The following is a 15,350-nucleotide window of genomic DNA, read 5'->3' on the forward strand; positions in this document are numbered from 1 at the left end:
TGAATAACCTTACAGTGTCTTTCTCTGTCGACCTATGAAGTGATTTAGGCAAACATTCAGAAACTTTCAGCTAGTTTTTTTCTTCTTTTCCTTTAAATCCTATACCAAAAATTTTTTTAACCCAGTGTTTTCCATTTATAAATGTATATATTTCCATGTGTGGAGTGTATATATAACACGGATGTTTGAAAAATAAAGCAGGTAGTATTTCACATGAAAGTAGCAGCATGTTTATATCTAGCTCCATCTACTGTATAAATTATTATCCCCGACTACAAATGTTTATATATCATAGCAGTTCTTGTAACTTAGTTTTTTATACTGCCATCACTTTATAGATAAAGAACCTGAGCTAGTGGCTTATCTAGGAAGTGGCCTCATGTTGATCATTGTTGGGGCATGGAGACTGGCTCTCTGCCTTTTCTCATTTGTGCCGCTGTGCTCCTTCTGTCTAGTGTGTGTTGTGGGTCGTTACAGAATTTATAAGTAAAATACCCTACCAAACTTGGATGAATCATGAACAGAAGCTCTAGATGAGAAAATGTGAATGGGGACAGAACCTTCCTGGCTTCTCTGGCTGATCTAGAGATGTAGGAGGGGAGGCTGTCTCTGAAGTTGTGAGAGATGAGAACAGGTAAAGATTAAGGTAATTGTCAACAACAGTCTGACAAAACACAAAGCCACTCAGCGATAAGCTCTGCTTTGTGTAGTGTGTAACTTGATGACATTGTTGTATTAAGAACAACATAACGTAAGAAATCTTCTCAAGTATTAAATGCTAGATTGCTTTTTCTGCCTTGTCTAGACTCAACGGTGAATTTAAATGAAGTACGGCAAATTGGGCTCCTGTGAAAAGGTGTCCTCTGGACATTTAGATCTGTTAACAGGATTTGAGAAAGCTTGTTCTGTAGCGTGTGAGGTATTGAGACTAGGTACTACCTTAACTATAAGTAATTTATTTCTGTTTTGTAGACGAAATAGCTGTCATTTGGTGTGAGAGAGTACTGTGTACAGTGTCATGTCTCTGTGGAGAGCCACTCTTAATTTTGAAAACAGCAAGCAGTTAGTTGGTACTTTTGAAAATATTTTTTTTATTTTGGAAATTTTCACCACATGGACGTATAAGAGTATAATCAATCTGTGGTGACCCGTCTCCAGTAATAATCATAACTGTAGCTAATCCCGTCTGTGTGAATGGGGGTGTTGCACAAGTGCATATGTGTGGATGTGTGTGTATGCATGTCTACTCTTCTGTGTTTTCAAGCAAGTCTCAGTTATGCTATGTAACCCATGTTTCAGAAAGAGGAAGTTCTCTAAGTAGCTTGTTGTAAAACCCAATGAGCTTTTAATCAGTAGTTACTTCTCCGACTGAGGTCTCTTTACTTTATAAAGAGGGCAGAGAACCGGAGCCTGCTGGTAGGCGTCTCCTGTAGAGTGTAGGCAGACTAGAGAGATGGCCTCTGCAGCATATTCAAGCTATACTTCAGTTGGATTTGAAACCACTTTTGTACCTTCGTAATCATGAGCTGTTAAATTGTTCATGGTTTTTCATTTAGATTCTTCCAGAACATTTCTCACCTTAAATATAGATCGGGTCACAGAAGGGGACTAAAGGTCATTCCAAGGTCTGAGAACACTTAGCTCACATACCCTTTGAGTTGAGCCACCTTATTAAAGATTTTAGAGCTGTACAAACGGAAATTTTTATGGTGGAAGTTGTTGGTTTTGTTTTTTTTGTTTGTTTGTTTGTTTGTTTGTTTTTTTTGAGTTCACATCTATTTTGTTTGTATATGAGTGATGTAAGTATGCCTTCAATGCCTTTTATATGCATAAAACATTCTATGCGTAACACTTCATTCAGGGTTGGTTTTCAAGCTTTTGTTTCTGACTGGTTTCTCTTTGCTTGTGAAAGGACACGGGATGGCTCTGCATTTTAACTTGTTTGGTAATTACAATTGTAATGCTTATTCTTGGTTTAAAAGCAACGGCTGAAGTGTTCAGTGATCTGTTTTCATTTACTCCTGACTGTCTGCTCCTCTCTAGGAGACCCTGATGTTGCCTGTTTTTCTAAGTACTGGGGAAGGGGCAGAAGTAGGAGGTGGGAATATAAGATATACATAGATGTCGGTGTTCATCATATATGATCTGAACGTGCCATTTTCAGTGACTGTATTTGGAAACATTTATTTTGAGATGTAGGCCACAGCACTTTGAAGTTGAATATGTTTTCAAAAAGTACGTTTCAAGTAAGCTAGTTGAAATAGTAAATGGCATTTTCATTGTCAATTACGGATTTTCTATTAAAATGCATTTCTAGATTTTCACAGTTGATCTATTTCTTCCCCTTAGCCATCCCAAGTAGATCAGTTGTCTGTCAACAGGTTTGTTTAGGAGCAACTTTGGAAACAGTTCGGCACAGTTAAGTGTGTTGGAACTCAGCCCTAGGTACATACTCTTGAGAAGCTCTTACTTGTTGCCAGAAGGATGAACAAATGTCTTATGTCATCTTGTGTAATGAAGAAGAGAAGGCCCTGGGAAGATCCCATCAGCATTTGTGTTGGATAACTAGTATGACACATCCCCACCACGGAATTCCACAGGCGTGAAAGTGAACTTCAGCTCCACATGTGACCATGGATGACGATTTTAATATGTCCCTTAAAAGCAAGCCACAGAAGAATCTATCTATTAAGATTCACTTCGGTAAAGGTCAAAACAGGCTGTTAAAAATACATGGTAAATGAAGCAAACAGTTGACATATAGATCATGGTTAGCTGCTACTTTGAGAATGACCTTGGAGGGCAAAGGGGTTTTAGAGGAATGGCTACTGCTCTTTCTCAAGCTTTTTTCCTTTTGAACTGTATGTTTGTGTTCTTTTGTGTATATACTATTTCTTAATAAAATTTTCTTAAGTGGGAAAAGGTCTTGGTGTAGGCAGTGACTGGTAAACTTAGTTAACCTCAATGCATGACAGATTTAAAAGGTACACCTTCTCCTTTCATTCTTGAGCTGTTCTCACTGTAGCCCAGGCTGCTGTGGGAGTTGGGACTCTTTCTCCCAAATTGCTTGCGTGATCGATGTGCCACACGCTGTGTGTTATCTTTTGTTTAGGTGCAGCCGGGAATGGGTACTCCTAAACAGTTTTCCAAGGAAGATTTAAATACCATGAAGTATTAACAAAGACGTTTACTCTAAGAAAAAGGGGCTAGGACTGGAAGGGCACCAGCAGATGTGTAGGCTCACATAGCCAAGCATTACTTTCTCTCAGTCCTTTTCCACCACATTCTACTCAGGTGAAACTCAGTCCGTTTGGGGTGAGCTGGTGTCTGAGCTGTGAGTTCGGCATGCATGTAAGCATGCTGATAATGCCCTCTTCCTCAGTGTGGCAGTGAGCTGCAGCAGGACTTCTTCCACTAGCTGACAAGAGCACAAAAGGAAGTGCATTGTCCTCCAGTCTTCATCATTGTAAGCACGCAGCTTGCTGCATGCAGCTAGGAGTCAAGAGTGTTGATATTCTTCTAACCCAGGTATGTTCTAACGTTCTGCTGCTTGGTTCATTTCACTTAATACAATTTGGGAATTATTTAGTGGAGTTGTTAGTTGTGCAGGGGTTGTCTTTACATTCAAGATATGACGTAAAACTAATTGTGCTGCTGCTTGAAGCTCTCAGGGTTTGCCTTGGGACTTACAGAAAAGGGTCTGCACATCTGTGATGCTGGCATGTGGGAGATTCAGGATTATCCCTCAGCTGCACAGAGTGTCTAAATTCCTCTGGGCTGGTAGATCACCATGCTCCACCCCTATCCCCACCCCTATTTTGTTTGGAGTAGTGTGCTTATTAGAGCAGGTAAGAATTTGCTAGTTAGCTTTGTGATTGGATTATTGTCTGAACTGTTAAGTAGCCACTGGATAACACCTTCATAGGTTTTGCCATTAGAATAGAGGATAACAGTACCTTCCTGACTAATTTGTTTTTCAATTAAATTTATTAATTTTAAAACAATCTTCCACGTTCTGCAAGTGGTGATTTCTAGCGATTAACTGTCCTTTAGCTTCTTACTAAATTTTCCTTATTATTGAAGGGGAAACACAATTAGGGGAGTTGTCACTTAACTATCATCGTGACCAGTCATAATCAGGTACTGCTGGAACACTGGAGCTGGCGTGCTTTAAAAGCACTGTCAGGAGAGTGCTCCTTCCATTAGAGTCCTGGATACCAAGCCCATTGCAGGTGGAGGCTCATTCCAATATGAATCATATTTCATTGCTATAATAAACCATTTTCCTCTGGCAATTGGGTAATGCCTACTGTGTGTCTTTGGGGCAGGGCTTGGTTTTCAAGACAGGGTTTCTCTGTAGCCCAGGGTGTCCTTGAACTCAGTGATCTGCCTCCCTGAGTGCTGGCATTAAAGGCTTGTGCCACTGTGCCCGGCCTGTGTATCTTTTCTCTTCCCTCAAAACTCAGCTGCTGGGAATGCAGGTGGAATTTGTTGGTTCATGAGGAGCCCTGGTGTTTTAATTAAACTCATCCTGTAAGGATTGGAGGTGACTTGACATTGAAGGAGTAGCAAGAGGAATGTGTGAGTGAACACGGGCAAGTTACAGCTGAGGGCTTATAACGACATGACACGGCTATCCACTTAGAAGTGGGCTTCAGAAGACTTGGCTGAGGAGCTAACGAAGCTGCCACCAGCTACAGTGATGTGAGCTGCTGTTGTGAGTCTCACCTGGAGAAGTTAGTTGTTCACTCAGTTCATAAGTTCTTCCATTGTATAGGAAAGTGGAGCTGGGCACAGAAGTAGAATGTCAATATTGTGCTTCAACGCTTCAGAATCAACGTGGCCTCACGTGATTGTCAAACAATTCCTACTCAGCAAGGTTGGAGATGAGGAAATTTCCCAGAGTTCAAATGTGGTTAGCCAAATTGTCACATGGCCTATGCCTTATTAATTGACAAAATGATTCCAAAACCTTCTCATTTGGAGCTAATAAGTCAATTTTGCTGCATCACTGTTGTAGCAGGGTCTCTCTGTCAGAGGTGATGCTGTGTGTTGAGTCCGTTCAGAGTTTCCGCTCTTCACCAAGAGGAGCTCTATCTCCTGAAAGTCCTGGAGTCTTTGAATGTCTTTGTCCTACATGATGGGGAGAGATTTAATGATTTAAGAATACAGTGTGCAATCACAGAAATAAGATTTACTACTATAGGGGGCTGGAGAGATGGCTCAGAGGTTAAGAGCACTGACTGCTCTTCTGAAGGTCCTGAGTTCAATTCCCAGCAACCACATGGTGGCTCACAGCCATCTATAATGAGTTCTGATGCATAATAAGATCTGGTGTATACATAATAAATAAATAAATAAAATCTTTAAAAAAAAAAAGATTTACTACTATAGACTCTCCTGGACTTCTGTGGACCAGGCAGGCCTCACAGTGACCCACCTGCCTCTGTCTCCCTTGAGTGTTGGGATTACAGGCTGTACCAGCCCTCCCGGCTAAATTAGTTTTCGTGAGTTTTTTTGGTTTTGTTTTGAAACAGGTCTCTCTATGCCTGGAACTCAGATCTGTCTACCTCTGCTTCTGCAGGGGTTGTGATTATCAAGATGTGTACTGCCATGCCCAGTGTAAATTTATTTTTTTATGTCAAAGATATCTGGAATGTATGATTATTTTGTGACTTAATGGTAGTTTACAAAGAATCTTATCAATGACTAAGACATTAAAAAAATGACAGTCATTTTATAGCTTTTTTTGTTGTTGTTGGTTGGTTGGTTTTTGTCCTGGAACTCATAAGGAGACAGAGATCCAGCTTGGGGGGCACTTAAGGAATGAAATCTGATATTAAAACTTGACATCTACCTTTTCAACCTAGGGGAAAACTCAAAGAAAAGTAATCTCTGTGGATTGAGCAGAAGTGTCTGATTGAAAGTGACCCAGCTGCTTTGTGGTTCTGCTAGCAGTGTCCACCATCTTGCATTTTGTACTTTGTACATAAAATCTGAATGGGTGGCTTTGGGAACATAATTCCTCCCACCAGAACTATGTGTTGGTGGGTGTGACCTACCTTTCTGAGCAGTGTGTTTGGCAGCTTCCTCATCTTCTCTACTTGTTCTGGTGCAATCCCTAGTTCACAGCAGCTCACTTGTAGTAGGTTCTGGTAACTCAGCGCTTGTCTGTGCAGTTCAATTTCAATGAAATCGTTTTCTTTGGCGTTCTGAATTCTTACTTTAAGCACCAGTTCTGATCACCCATAAATTCAAACAGTTTTTAAAAGATAAAATGCCCATTTTAAAGATTGCCGACATTTATCACAGCAAAGATGATCCTAAAAACTGAACTATAAGTAGACTTGAAGCTTTTGGATAAATTCTGAGCTGAAACTGGCGAGTGCTGGCCCAACTGTGCTGTGCGCCCCTCAGGTCTGCTGCAAGCAGCTGGTGTGTTTTTTGCTTGTCTGAGAAAGACTTCTGTGTGTGCAGGTGCCTGTGGACAAAAAGTGGGGGCCTCCGGAGCTGGAGTGAGGCAGTTGTGAGCTGCCAGGTGGGAACCAAACTGAAGGGCAATGAGCACCTAAGCTTCCTGAGCCATCTCTCCAGCTATTTGTCTTTGGAAACAGGTCTCACTATATAGCCCAGACATGCCTTAAACTCAAGGCTCTGCTTCCTCATTCTGCACGCCTCGCCAAGCTTCTTCCTGTCTCGGAGGTGGGAATTAAGTCCATAGCAGTAAATGCCTGTAGGGCCAGCACTCTACCCTGAGCTACACTTCAGTAAGAGATGTGAAATATGCATTGGAGGGCTGGAGAGATGCCTCATTGGTTAAGAGCACTGACTGTAAGTACACATGGATATTTAGGGTATTGGCATGAAGAAAAGTTAGAGGGGTGTGTTTCACTGGGCAAGGTGCCATCACTGGGTTTGATCCTTACAGCGTCCCTTAAGAGCTGTGAGGATTCACTCTCTTGTCAATGTACTCTCTCATGAACAGCATGGGCCACATGGTAAGCACAGCTCTACAGCATTGTCCAAGAGCCTAGTCCTTACCGAGACTGGTAATGTTGGGTTTGCCATCACATTGGTCAGTTGGCAAGTGTGGATTCGTGCCCTGTTGGCTTTCACCTGGGAGAGAAGGAAGGAGGTAGAAATAAAAGCTTTATTTCTGAGTGGGACATGCAGTGGTGCATGTGTGAAAGCCTTAAGTAAGCTCTGAGGGTTGCACTCAGATCTTAGGCTTGTGCGGCAAGTGGCCATCCCACCAGCCCTGGTTTTAGTTTTAGGTGGCTTTTCTTAATAGCTAAATCATGAAAGGAAGCCAGGTCTGTATTCTAAGTGTGTTGACTCACCTGGGAAAGAAATATTTACAGTCTGTGCTCTTAAGTTTCTGCTGGTATTTTTGATATGCATTGTTTTGTTTCCAAGTCTTTACCGAAGCTACCCTGCAGAAAGGTCCACTTACGCAGAGAAACTTCCTGACCAATAGGAAGGAAAAGTAGTATTAAAATCATCCATAAGGCCCTTGTAGGGCTAAGGATATCGCTCAGTGGTACAGTACTTGCCTGTCATGCCTGAGGCTCCGGGTTTGATCAACAGCAAAACTCTAGAGATGAATAAGTCTTTGGAATAGAAAGGACAGTAGAAGAGGCAGAAGGCAGTAAGGGGGAGATTGTGGTGGTGCCCACCCAGGTGAGGTGAGGAAAGGCAGAGCACGGTACTTGGCCGTGTAGAAGTTGAGATGAGTAATTTCAAGCCCAGCACAACCCCTCCTCACAGCAGCAAGTCTTTCCTCAGCCACACAGGGATTGGTGAGGTTGTCTGCCCTTCCAACCTCTGCCACGGAGACAGCCCTGTGCCCAGGAGGCTGCAGCATCTGTGCAAAGCAGTGCCTCACACATTAGTTTGTAAGTGGAATGATGGGTCTGTATATCTGCTAACTCATCCAGGAACTTCCCCAAACGTAACTGGGTGGTGAGTCCTTCCTTTGGCACCTTGGGAGAGCTCTGTACCCACTGTTTTCTGACCAGGAAAATGAGGTTAATAAACCCTAGCTCACTGGATGGTGGGCAGAAAAAGGAATGCTCAGGAGGTCCGCCTAGCACCAGTTAGTACCAGGCACTGCTGGCTGCTTGTGTTTGTATAACTGGTCCTGGGAGAGAGCCCTGTGCCAAGTGCCTGTTCATGACTGGCCCACTGCCTACACCAGTAGCCGCCACTTCCCCAACTACCCTCCACCACTATTCCCCTCGAGGGCTGTGTTGCCAACAGGAGCCAGACTCACCTGCCAGCTTCTCCCTGATATCCTGTTCAGTCTCCTCCATGACAGCTCACAGGCCCCTCACGTTATATACCAGCTCCCAATGAAAGTGTTTTCTAGCACCTCAACATCAGTATGGGCAGTAAGATTGTATGTTCTGTTACCTATAAAGTGGACAGGATCGTGTTTATTGCTAAGTACACAGGCTGAGGTGTGCCATGTGATTTATAGTATGCTGCAGTTGAAGGCAGAGACTAAAGTTCAAGGCTTTTCACTCCCTCCTAGGCTGTTGCCCTTGGACGGGAATGGAGCCCTTTGCTCTGGTCTGAGTAGCAGTAACCAGCCAGGCGCCTCAGGACCTCCACCACTATGAGGTCTTCTTTGAACAGATTTGTTGATCTACACGGGTTAAGTGCCAAATTCTTAATTCCTGGGATTGAGCCGGGTGTGGTGATGCACACTTGTAATCTGGGAGGCAGAGGCAAGTGTATCTCTGTGAGTTCAAGGCCAGCCTGCTCTACAAAGGGAGTCCAGGACAGCCAAATCCTGTCTCGAAAACAAAAACCTGGGATTGAACGTTCCCTCTCTCTCCCAGCCCCTTCATCTAGAAAGAAGCCAGAAGCCCCAGCCGTACCTGGGCTGTCTTGTGAGTGTGATCCCTTGATTACAAGCATCAAAGTGCAAAGGATAGGCTTAGTGAAGCCTAAGGATAGGAGACTTAGTAAATGGGGAGTCTGGGCAAAGTCCCCAGTGAGGCTGCTGTCCCAGACTCTCAAAAGCAGGCTGCAAGGCAGGAGGGGCATGGGCTGGGACCTTATGTGTGGGTAGTTCATGTTTAAAACTCCTGTGACAGAAGACAGCAAGGGGGGGGGCATCTAGGGGCCTGAGTGGTCTTGAGCCTCCAAACACTAGAGGATCCTAGAGGTCATAGATCATATGCACACCTGGAGAAAACTGGCTGCCTGGCTACCCTACAAGGAGATAAGTGATCTGAGGTGCTGTAGACACTGGAGTGGTTAAAGTCCTCAGATTGTAATGAACAGCTACAGTTGAGAGTCACTAATTTGGCCAGATTGCTTAGTTGAGGAAACTGACAGTCACATGACCCGCAAGACAAGGGCTGGCAATAGACTTGGGTGACATGGCTGCCTCCCCAGGGATGGAGGAAGGTGGGGTAAAAGACCGGAGGAGGTAGGTCTGCCTGACCTGACCTGATGGAGGATATGGAAATGTACTTTGGCCAGGGTGTGGGGAGCCATAAACAGGCCACTTGAATCACCCTACGTGTTGAAACAGGCTGGGGGGGGGGCTGCAGCTGGCACATTGAGGGGAATCTACTCACCCCATCACATATCCATTAGCTCATTCACTCAGCCTGTATGTGCATGCGCTCAGTCACCCCACAGCACCCACTTTTCTGTTCATACCTCCCCGTATCTTCCCTGCCCACAGGTGTCCTGTCTAGCTCATGCTAAGACGACATAGGTTTAATTATAGAAGATTATACTGTAATTACCACAACCAGGAGAGCTATATACCCTTCATAGCTTTTATTTTCTGACATTTTCCCTGGGTTTTTTTTCCCATGTAAATTTTTTTCATTGAGAACTATACTAAGGGCGGGGGGGGGGGGGCATGGGTCAGTTGGTGCCACCACGCCTACCGCCTGAGTTCAACTTCCTGAACCCAGCCAAGGATGGAAGGAGGGAGGCAACTCCACTAAACTGTCCCCTGATCTTCATATGCGGGCCTTACACTGAGACTCCCAGCCCAGGAGAGTCATTTTGGTAGTGCACTGGCAATGGCTGCCCTTTTTTTCTATACTGGTCTTTCAGTCAGCCTCGGAAGGCAGAAGATGCTCTACAGATGCCCGCCCCTATCCAAGGCCAGGTTGTATAGCATAGGGTATATGCTATAATAAAAGCAGTGTCTTTGGGGCAGGCAAAAGTCAGCATGTGCACTGTAGGGCGTGAGTATGCACACATACACATACATGTAAGTGGCAGCAAGGTGGTTTTATCAGTAGGTGCTTGTGCAAACCTACATCCTGAGCTCCATCTTAACCCACAGAAATGTGGAAAGCAATAACTGACTGCTCTAAGCTACTTTTGGAACACGTGTGCCCCCCCCCCATCATGCTTATATGAACAATAATAAAAAGTTTTCAAGATGTTCTCATACCAGGATTTTGCCTCTGTAAGCTGTTTGTTGCTGCTATTCCTATTTTTATGCCGTGTGTCCCAGGCTGGCCTCCAGCTCCCTATGTAATTGAGAGTGACCTTGAGCTTGTGACTCCCTTGCCTCCAGCCTCCGAGTGCTGGAAATTGCAGGGGCGCACCACAGCCAAGTTAGGTGGTGCTGAAGATTGAACCCAGGCCTCCTGCACACCGAGTAAGCCCCACTGCTGCTTTAACTGTTGGTTGGGGGAATGTTTTCTAATGACTGAGGAAGGTATGGAGGTTAAGCGGTAAGCAGCCTCACAGCCTTCTGCATAACCACCAGGTGTGGTAAAGACAACTGGGGGGCCCTGGTGCTCCTAAAAGGTCCAGTGGTGTGATGAGACCACTGAGCCCCAAAAGCCTCTAGAGTGAGTCTGAGACCAACACAGTTTCATATCTGATAAACACTATGAGGGTGGGGCCCCGGCTACTTGCTCCAGGAAAATGTTAGCTTGCTGGGGTTCGGATATGAAATCTCCCAGCAAAAGGCCCATTGCTTCAGCTGGTGGTGCCATTGAGAGGTTATTGGGCCGTAAGAGTGCTAACTAGGCAGTGAGGCCTAGTTGGAGGAAGTGGATCACTGAGATGAGAGGGCAGGTCTCTCCTGGGCTTCCTGGCTGCAATGAGAACAGCTTTGCCCTCCACTTGGTGATGCGCATCAACAGCCCCACAGGGGTGGCACCGAAGAACTCGGACTGTGGCCTCTGGAACCGGAGGCCAAGAGAAATGTTTCCTCGGTGGTTCATCTCAGGTATTTGTCCCAGTGACAGCAAAGAAAGGACAAAAACCGTATCTTAGGGTATGAAACTGAACCAAGTAGACAACATTTGAGTCCCCTCTGGCCTTTACACATACACACACAAAAAAACCCAATAGACTCAGTCTAAAAAATTTATACACAGGCTTGTCAAATTCCCTCTACGGAGGAGCACTACCAGCCCTGGGAAAGAATTGTAGGTTCTTTTATGCACCAGAGTATTTCAGGGTGTGGCTCCAGCGGCTTCTGCCTGATTGCTCATTGAAATTCACATTTCCAGACACTTCTAAACACCCATGTAAGTCTCCAGGAAAATTGTTAGGCAGAGATCACTGGACTGAAGGAAGGGCGTGCCGGAGCCTGCACTGATGACGGAGCACCACGGAGGCTGTTTCTGTATCTTGTTTTCTTGTTCTTTTGAGGGTGTCTTTTTTTTTTTTTTAAACATGTATTATGTATACAATGTTCTGTCTGCATGTATACCTGCACACCAGAAGAGGGCGCCAGATCTCACTGTAGATGGTTGTGAGCCACCATGTGGTTGCTGGAAATTGAACTCAAGACCTGTCTTTGTTTTCATGCATTAAAAAAGGTCCCCCACCCCACCCCGGGAATGAGGAGATGGTTCTGTGGTAAAGAACACTTGCACCATTATGGGGGACCAGAGTTTAACTCCAGCATCCATAGAACGAGAGGCCTGCATACCCCAGCTCAGAGGAGGGCAGAGACAGGTGGCTTGCTGGCATCCCACCTAGAGAGGAGAACAATGGGCTGCAGGTTCAGGGAGAGACCCTGCCACAAAGGAATAAGCAGTGTAAAGGAGGACAGGAAGACTGTCCTCTTTAATCTCCATGCATGTGTGGAAGCATGCCTGCACACTTGTCAGCTTTATTTTTAACTGTGCAGTATGGGCTTGTGATTCTAGGTGTTACAGTGGTTGTGAGCCACTCTATGGGTTCTGGGGATCAAACTTGGGTCCCCTGCAAGAGCAGCCCATGTCCTTAAGCACTGAGCCATCTGTCCAGCTTCACAAATAATCTTTTGTTTTTTGTTTGTTTGTTTTTTAAACAAAAAAATTCTTCTTAGCCAGGTATGTTGGCATACCTCTTTAATCCCAACAGAAGTAGGCATGTCTTTGTGAGTTCAGGCTAGCCTGGTCTCCATAGTTCCAGGACAGCCAGAGCCATCTCAAAAACAAACAGCAACAACAAAAAAGCCTTTAAGGCGATTTACACAGCATAAATTTTGCTTGGTGTGTGTTGCATTTCTAGGGATCAAACTTGGAGCATGCTGGGCAAGCATTCTACCGTGAGCATTCTATCCCTCCAGCCCACACTGGCCCGTTCAGAGTGTTCAGACTTTATTTCAATTACGTTCACAGGGTTGTGACTATTCCTCTGTGTGTGTGTGAATTGCATTTTGGGTTCAGAATCATTCTTCTGTTTAATGTTTTCAGGAACTGTCAAACGTTTCAAAGTAACCGCTGTTCTGCTGTGTCACTGACACCCTGACAGTCACCACTTCCTCACCAAGATTTCATTCCTGTTGCTTTTAGTCACAAAATTGTATTGCTAAGATCTTCAAAGAGAATTACAGTCAAAGGATCCTTCTGAAAATGTCCTAAATTGGAAGGCTCATCATCTGAATGAGACATTCGTGCCATGAACACTTACAGGGTGTACTGCTTTAACATTACTGGTTTTTTCTTAATTTTTGAAATTGTGTGTGTGAGAGAGAGGACAACTTGAGGGAGTGTGTTCTCTCCCTCCACCATGTGGGTTCTAGGATCCAGCTGGGGTCCTCTCTCTCCACACAGCCATCTCCAGCCCCACATCAGTTGGTTTAAACTATTCGCAATACTATGTATGTAGGGCACATCTTAAGCTTTTTTTTTTTTTTTTTTTTTGAGTCAGGCTTTGGTTGTCTTTGAACTTGCTGGCCTCAAAACTCCTTCCTGCTTCTGTCTCTGGTGCAAGGACCAAAAGCATGCACCACCATGCTTGGCTTGTATTTTCTCATCTTAACGTAGTAGTTACTTTTTTTTTTTTTTTTTTTTATTGCTGTCACAGACACACATAAAAAGAAAACTGTCAAAAGCAACTTAAGGAAGGAAAGGTTATTGCAGTGAGTTCGGGGTCATGTCCATGTCCATCATGGTGGGAAGACCTGACTGTGAGAGCAGGAGGCAGGTGCTCACACTGTCCACAGTCAGGAAGCCGAGAGAGAACGCTAGCGCTCAGCTTTCTCCTTTTCACTCTGGGGCCTCCACCCGTTTTAACCCAATCTAGAAACTTGCACACAGGCATACTCAGAGGTTTGTCCCCAAGAAGACTCTAGACCCTGTTAAACTGACAGTATTTACTTAGCATTGCACTTAACGGTTGTATATTTGTGAGGAAAAAAAACATTTGATTATAGGATAAAAATCTTGGGAGCAGCAAATTACAAATACTCAATTTTTTTAAAATAAGCAAAGATATTTTGCTTCCCAAAATTTAGTTATCCAGTAAATAAAAGATACGTGATCCTGGAGGTAATCTCAGTATTTCCAGTTTAAGTAGAGGGAGTAGGATTAGAAATTTAAGGTCATCCTTGGTTACATAGTGAGTTTGGGCTACATGAGAGTTGGTCTTACGAACAGAGGGCCTGAGCCAGGTTTGGTGGCACAAGCCTTTAATCTCAGCACTCAGCACCGGGGAGGCAAAGGCAGGCAGATCTCTGAGGTGGAGGCCAGTCTGGTCCAGAAAAACCCTGTCTACAAAACAAAAAGGGCGAGGCACTGCAGAGAAGGCTCAGCAACCAAAGGACACTCCTGCTCTTCCATAGGATCTGGGTTCTGTTCCCAGCACCTACATCGTGGCTCGCAAATGCCTGTAACTCCATTTCCGCTGCATCTGATGCTCCCTTCTGGCTTCCAAGGGCTCTTGCACGCTTTCACATGTTACATAGAGACAAGCGCGCGCGCACACAAATAAGGAAGAAAGAAAAAAGTGTGCTTGCGGGCTTCCTTCAATAAAATTCACCATGGTCCTCTAGAGGAAAGCCCAGGACCTGGGCCGCTCCAGGGGCTGCCTCTAGCCAGAGCGCGAGGGAGTCATACATTCCGCATGAACGTATGAAGCTCAGCAGTCTCCAGACAGACCTTCCTTCTCCACTGGTCTCCCACTTGAGTGGCTGTGCATTTACTGTCTTTTAATCCCAACCTCCAAGTGTGAAGGGGTCTCTCATTTTAGTTTTGACCGCGGAGGTCAGAGGACAACTTTTTGGGAGTCCTTCCTCACCTTCCACCCTGGCTCTGGTTCTAAAGGTCAAATTCAGGACACCAGGCTTGGGCGGCAATTATCTTCAACCGATGAGTCCCTCGTTTTTTGGCTGTATCTTATTTCCATGTGGACGGTCACTTAGTGGTACACTCGGTGAAGGTCTGTTTCCTTTCTGTCTTTCCAGAATGCCCCTCCCTCTCCTCGCCTCCTCTGAGCCCCGCTGAACTCCTCCCTTCTACCCGTGGGCAGGGCCGTCCCACGCTGCCATTCCCCTCACGTCCACGAGGGGTCGCGCTATTCCTTCCTGAGTTCCTCCCGAGAACCTGCGCCTCAGTCAATCCCTTCCTCCAGGAACCTCCCATCTCTCCCAACACCACCTTCGGGTTTAAAGCTCCAGAGCTGTATTCCTGGCTCTCCCAGAAACCATCTATGCAGCCGCCTTACGTGATTTGAGCTGGCCTGTGAGAAGCATGCATTCTAACGCCTTCACTCAGCACCCCTGTACTGCACTTTCCTCAACAGCAAAATGCTAATAATTCCCATTGCACGGCACTGAGCGCTATCCAAGTGAGTGTGGAACAGGGTATCATTTTGAGCATTCTGTCCAGCACACCCCAGGTGCCCTGCATATACCCCAGGCACCTGGCATCCAGCAGGTGCCTAATGAAGGCAAGTCGTTTTACCAAGACTTCAAAGTCTCTCTCTTTCCATAACTCTCCCTGTAGCTCCTCCTGTTCTCTTTGGCCTTCGTTTTCACAGGCTCTGGGGACAGTTTCCTGGGTGGGATCCCTATAGTGGATGCAGATGTCACGGGCCCTCAAGGTCAAGACGTGAGCTTTTTCCGTCCATAGAAATTTTAACCT

The 15,350-nt window shown here is 45.2% G+C and overlaps 1 protein-coding gene across 2 annotated transcripts; it reads right to left on the reverse strand.

Moving 5' to 3' along the window:
• Positions 1-2,628: 2,628 nt before the first annotated feature.
• Ankrd40cl (ANKRD40 C-terminal like) lies at positions 2,629-8,431 on the reverse strand. Of its 2 annotated transcripts, none has more exons than XM_060386956.1 (4): positions 8,273-8,431; positions 7,042-7,116; positions 6,063-6,238; positions 2,629-5,133 (listed from the first exon to the last, which is right to left on the reverse strand). In XM_060386956.1, exons 1-4 carry the CDS (start codon positions 8,310-8,312, stop codon positions 4,987-4,989), a joined length of 438 nt encoding a protein of 145 aa, XP_060242939.1. In that variant the 5' UTR covers positions 8,313-8,431; the 3' UTR covers positions 2,629-4,986. The 2 variants fall into 2 exon arrangements, with proteins under 2 accessions (XP_060242939.1, XP_060242938.1); XM_060386955.1 differs by having other exon boundaries at positions 7,341-8,338.
• Between the last annotated feature and the right edge of the window lie 6,919 nt (positions 8,432-15,350).

The sequence above is a fragment of the Meriones unguiculatus genome, chromosome 7, assembly GCF_030254825.1.
Source record: "Meriones unguiculatus strain TT.TT164.6M chromosome 7, Bangor_MerUng_6.1, whole genome shotgun sequence".
NCBI classification, from domain to species: Eukaryota; Metazoa; Chordata; class Mammalia; order Rodentia; family Muridae; genus Meriones; species Meriones unguiculatus.

Bases quoted from the DNA above. Each gene is read 5' to 3' on its own strand.
- Ankrd40cl (XM_060386955.1), bottom strand. From the start codon at position 7,401: ATGCATATCAAAAATACCAGCAGAAACTTAAGAGCACAGACTGTAAAT. The intron at 6,239-7,041 runs GTAAGGACTAGG...ATGGGTGATCAG, and splicing joins ACCCAACATTACCAGTCTCG to AACTGGTGCTTAAAGTAAGA. The intron at 5,134-6,062 runs GTAGGTCACACC...CCCATCATGTAG, and splicing joins CAAACACACTGCTCAGAAAG to GACAAAGACATTCAAAGACT.